The 5,435-nt window shown below is 40.0% G+C and overlaps 1 protein-coding gene across 3 annotated transcripts in view; it reads right to left on the reverse strand.

The window, feature by feature from the left end:
• Positions 1-901: 901 nt before the first annotated feature.
• zgc:66433 (uncharacterized protein LOC321250 homolog) overlaps positions 902-5,435 on the reverse strand; it is a 195,945-nt gene continuing 191,411 nt past the window's right edge. For all 3 annotated transcript variants that reach the window (XM_043705166.1, XM_043705165.1, XM_043705163.1), the window contains exon 12: positions 902-3,256. In XM_043705166.1, the coding sequence (XP_043561101.1) occupies positions 3,090-3,256 (167 nt within the window). In that variant the 3' untranslated portion in view covers positions 902-3,089. The remainder of the gene's footprint in view (positions 3,257-5,435) is intronic.

Genomic DNA, 5,435 nt, shown 5'->3' on the forward strand with positions numbered 1-5,435 from the left:
GTTTTATCAAACCTTGAAATTTGATAACATTGAGTGAGGTCCTTTCGCCTATTTTGCCTTTGCCAGCACTCTGAGGTATTCATTTCATGCTGAGTCCTATCATTTCCCAATCTCCCCTTAAAATATTTCCATTCCAAATAATTATTCACTTCATTTTGAAAGCGAATGTGGATTCTGCTTCCAATACCATTCCCGTGCAATGCAACTCCTCACACACCTCGCTCCTCACTATGATGACGGGAAAGGGAACATAACAAAGCAATAGGTTTTTCAGAAAAGAAATCAGAAAGGGCTCTTGCACACAAAGGCCAGTTCAAATTTGAACTCTCCTCCACCACCAACTCTTGCCATCCCAACACAGCCCCACAAAACAAATGTGGATACCTGGGGCTATAGGAACTCTCAAGAATATGCTTGATGGATGTTTGTTGGGCATGGAGCAAAAGCGGGTCAATGGGTTGAGATGGTCATGATCAAGCTCCAACAGAAAGGCAGAGCAGGCCTGAGCAGATGACTGTTCTTAATCTTCCTGTGTTTCGGACCCTCTGCATAATAGATAAATCCTATACTTTTCCATTATATAGAAACATACAAAATTGGTGCAGGAGTTGGTTATTTGGCCCTTTGAGTTTGTTCCACCATTCAATGAGATCATGGCTGATCATCCTGATCCTGCTTTCTCTTCGTACCCTCCGATCCTTTTAGCCCTGAGAACTATATCTAACATCCTTAAAGCAGCCAATACGTATAAAGTCATTGTTTAAAATAACAGAGGAATGTCACAATTCCGACACAATGTAACACTCAATTTTACAACACAAAAATGAAATTGTTGAGTCTTTATATAGATCTGATAATAAATTCTTTAAATGTAAGTGTCAGATTGACTGCATTAACAAGATTCAAAACAGCAGAGTTTAATGCAGCTCGTGGTACAGAATATAACAACAGGCATAATTTCTATTGTTACCAACTCTGAAGATATTTAGCAGGACAATTGGAAATGCTTCAAATTTTAGTCACCTTTATTGGAACATGTATGAGGTCATAATTCTGACAGTCTATCAATTTTTAATTTCTTTTTGGTGTGTGCTTAGTAAGGAAAAGAGTGAAGATGCTGGAACCAAAGCACTTTCCATCTTGGTACCCTCAAGGTCATGTATCACTCTTTTTTGCTGCACTTAAATGGTAAGTTCAGCCTCAGCATGAAGCAATTTTGCATGTGCATTAACTATAAAATAGCAATGTAAACGTGAACCAAGGCCTAAGTCAAGTTCCCTGCTAAAAACTGCCTCTGAGTGACTTTGCTGAGTTTAAATCCAAAGTGCTTTTGAACCATTGAACCTGCGTGGTCTTCAAATATTACAAAGTGGTTCGATACAGTGAATACAGAAAGAGCCTTTCTGTTGGTTGAGATTTTGGCAGTGCAGTGATAATCAGTTTCAAATTGTTATAGAACGGGTGAATAAGATGGTTGGGAATGATGTTTTTATGCGGATGCTTGTGTAGAACATGGAATGAATCAGGAAATAATTGAATCAGAAACCCTTGGTTATTTTAAGGGCAAAATAGATAAAAGCAGAGAAAGACTCAAGGCTATTAGCAAATTATCAGGCACTTGGATTAATTTTAACTTGTTCTGGTATACAGGTGGCACTGATACAATGGATTCAATGGCACCTTTCTATGCCATTAATTTGCACACTTCTTAAACCTGATTTGGATATTTAAAGGTTGTAGAATTCTTCCCTTACTTCCCTGAAATGTCTTTCTCAATGACTGAATATTGGGATTATGTTGGAGAAGCTGTTTACTACTAGGTGTGTAATTGAAAGCTTTGAACAACCGTTTTGGAGATATGAGTTTAAATCCCACCATAGCTGCTTAAGGAATTTGAAAATAATTAATAAAACTTGAATAAAATGTTAGTCTCATTAATAATGATCTGTGAAACTCTAAATAACAAAACAATCTGGCTCACTAAATTTCTTCAATTTGCCATCCTTGTTGAGCCCTATGTATAACTCCATATCTACAGCAACATGGTTGACATTTAACTGCCCTCTGACGTAGAATATCAAACTATTCAGTTGTATCAAACTGCTCCACGGAGAATGAAAAAGCACTATGTAGTACTTACACTGTACCGACTCCAATGGCTTAAGATGTTAACTCATCTGATGATCAATAAAAGCTGGCCTTTCCAATGATGCCCATATCCTTTGGATTGAGGTTAAATCCTTACCTTATCCCGTGCCAAGAAACAAAAGCTAAACTAAAGCTAACCTCTGATGTTCAAGTGCATTTTATGGGAGACAGAAGAAATATTCTTTACGTCACTCTGGACTTGATTTGAACCCAAGTCACAGGAGCAGATGAATAAATCCAAGTCACTAAACCTGCAGACAGCTTGCTCATCAGTTAGTAGATCAGACCTTATTCTAAATAGCTCAAGTTACCAACAGATTTGGAATTGCAGGCGTTTATGCTGAGCTTACAGTTCATTCCAGAAGTGAATTCAGTCTGCCATTGCAGGAAATAATAATACCCAGATATTCCACTCCACAACGCAGGTAGTCACTGACAGAGACAGGTATAAGATAATTTTGGGAGTAAAGGAGCAGTTTAGAAATCAAAAAGAACAATTAGGCCTGTCAGCTTTATTAGCTTGGACTCTACGTTTGCTGACAATAGCTGAGTATGTCATTTCTTTGGGTCCTTCAACATAGACGATAAACTATTTAAATCAGTTTAATTCATGCATCTGAACAGTGACAGAGGAACACCAATGGAATGCACTTTCAGGGTGAAATTTAATTTGGGAGTGGATGCAAAACTGGTACTTATTGCAGATGCAATCAAATGTTTGTTTCCGTGGACGTCAATGAATTGAATATTGGACATGCAGTTTAACAAGCAGCCCATCTAATACTCCACAATTGCACCACTTTTCAGGACAAATTGCTACACTATGCCACAGCGTGTACCACAACAGTCTCAGTATCACTGTTGAAGACAATCACAGTTGGGGTCTCGGGAATGTTTTGAAGAGCAATCTCCTCCTGTTGTCTTGTTTTGGAGCTGAAGTGTTACTGGACAGTCTGAGGCATGTCACTCCATGCTTTTGCTTTCTTCTTGGCAATGGCTAGCCATGGTGGTTGCACAGTAGCCAGTGGAGCAATCTTCACATTAGGCGTTGGCCGTTTCTCTCTCATCCCCATTCCATAGGCTTGTGCTTTTGGCTGTAACTGTGAACCTAATGAAAGTGGTAAAGACAGATCACGGTCACAATATCAAAATGTCACTGTACCAATGTAGACACACGCTTTTATCAGTCTACATGGAAATTATATGGTGTTTGAATTTATTCTGTGATCTGTTTATATTAGAAAGGTATAAGGTATTGATTTCAAGGTCAGTGGCTGAGCAAACAAAGTTGTTTTCACCTCAAAAGTTACTTTTAGTGAAGACCTTTAATTGAGACCTTTTAAATAATGAGTTTTTAGAATCGGTGTTACGAAAGAGTTGAAAATGAACTGCCAGGTGAAGGGTTAGAGTCATAGAGTCATAGACATAGTGATGTACACCGTGGAAACAGACCCGTCTGTCCAACTCGTCCATGCTGACCAGCTATCCCAACCCAATCTAGTCCCGCTTGCACCATAATTCCATTAGATTTAAAATAGTGACGGAAAAGGATAGACCAGATCTAAAAGTTGAAGTTCTAAATTGGAGAAAGGCTAATTTTGGCAGTATTAGGCAAGAACTTTCAAAATCTGATTGGGGCAGATGTTCGCAGGTGAAGGGATGGCTGGAAAATGGGAAGCCTTCAGGAATGAGATAACGAGAATCTAGAGAAAGTATATTTCTGTTAGGGTGAAAGGAAAGGCTGGTAGGCATAGAAATCAGGAGGGCAAAAAGGGGACATGAGATAGCTTTGGCAAATAGAATTAAGGAGAATCCAAAGGGTTTTTACAAATAAATTAAGGACAAAAGGGTAACTAGGGAGAGACTCAGGCCCCTCAAAGATCAGCAAGATGGCTTTTGTGTGGAGCCGCAGAAAATGGGGGAGATACTAAATGAGTATTTTGCATCAGTATTTACTGTGGAAAAGGACATGGAAGATATAGAATGTAAGGAAATAGATGGTGACATCTCGAAAAATGTCCATATTACAGAGGAGGAAGTGATGGATGTCGTGAAATGCATAAAAGTGGATAAATCCCCAGGACTTCATCAGGTGTAAACCTAGAACTCTGTGGGAAGCCAGAAAAGTGATTGCTGGGTCTCTTACAGAGATATTTGTATCATCGATAGTCACAGGTGAGGTGCCAGAGGACTGAAGGTTGACTACCGTGGTGCCACTGTTTAAGAAGAGTGGTAAGGACAAGCCAGGGAACTAAAGACCAGTGAGCCTGATGTCAATGGTGGGCAAGTTGTTGGAGGGAATCCTGAGGGATAGGATGTACATGTATTTGAAAAGGCAAGGACTGATTAGGGATAGTCAACTTGTCTTTGTGAGTGGGAAATCATGTCTCACAAACTTAACTGAGTTTTTTGAAGAAGTAACAAAGAGGATTGATAAGGGCAGAGCAGTAGATGTGATCTATATGGACTTCAGTAAGGAGTTTGACAAGGTTTCCCATGGGAATTCTGGTTAGTATGGTTAGAGCTCAGAATATAGGGAGAACTAGCCATTTGGATACAGAACTGGCTCAAAGGTAGAGGACAGAGGGTGGTGCTGGAGAGTTGTTTTTTAGACTGGAGACCTGTAACCAGAATTCCCATGGGGAACCTTGTCAAACTTCTTACTGAAGTCCATATAGATCACATCTACTGCTCTGCCCTTATCAAGCCTCTCTGGTCACAAGGATCAGTGCTGAGTCCACTACTTTTTGTCATTTACCTAAATGATTTGGATGCGAGCATAAGAGGTACAGTTAGTAAGTTTGGAGATGACACCAAAATTGGAGGTGTAGTGGATAGCGAAGAGGGTTACCTCAGATCTGAACCAGATGGGCCAATGGGCTGAGAAGTGGCAGATGGAATTTAATTCAGATAAATGTGAGGTGCTGCATTTTGGGAAAGCAAATCTTAGCAGGACTTAAACACTTATGGTAAGGTCATAGGGAGTGTTGCTGAACCTTGGAGTGCAGGTTCATACGTCCTTGAAGGTGGAGTTGCAGGTAGATAGGATAGTGAAGTAGGCATTTGGTATGCTTTCCTTTATTGGTCAGAGTATTGAGTACAGGAGTTGGGAGGTCACGTTGCTGCTCTACAGAACATTGGTTAGGCCACTGTTGGAATATTGAGTGCAGTTCTGGTCTCCTTCCTATCAGAAAGATGTTGTGAAACTTGAAAGGGTTCAGAAAAGATTTACAAGGATGTTGCCAGGGTTGTAAGATTTGAGCTATAGGAGAGGCTGAACAGGCTGG

This window comes from Chiloscyllium plagiosum, chromosome 15, assembly GCF_004010195.1.
Source record: "Chiloscyllium plagiosum isolate BGI_BamShark_2017 chromosome 15, ASM401019v2, whole genome shotgun sequence".
NCBI lineage: Eukaryota > Metazoa > Chordata > Chondrichthyes > Orectolobiformes > Hemiscylliidae > Chiloscyllium > Chiloscyllium plagiosum.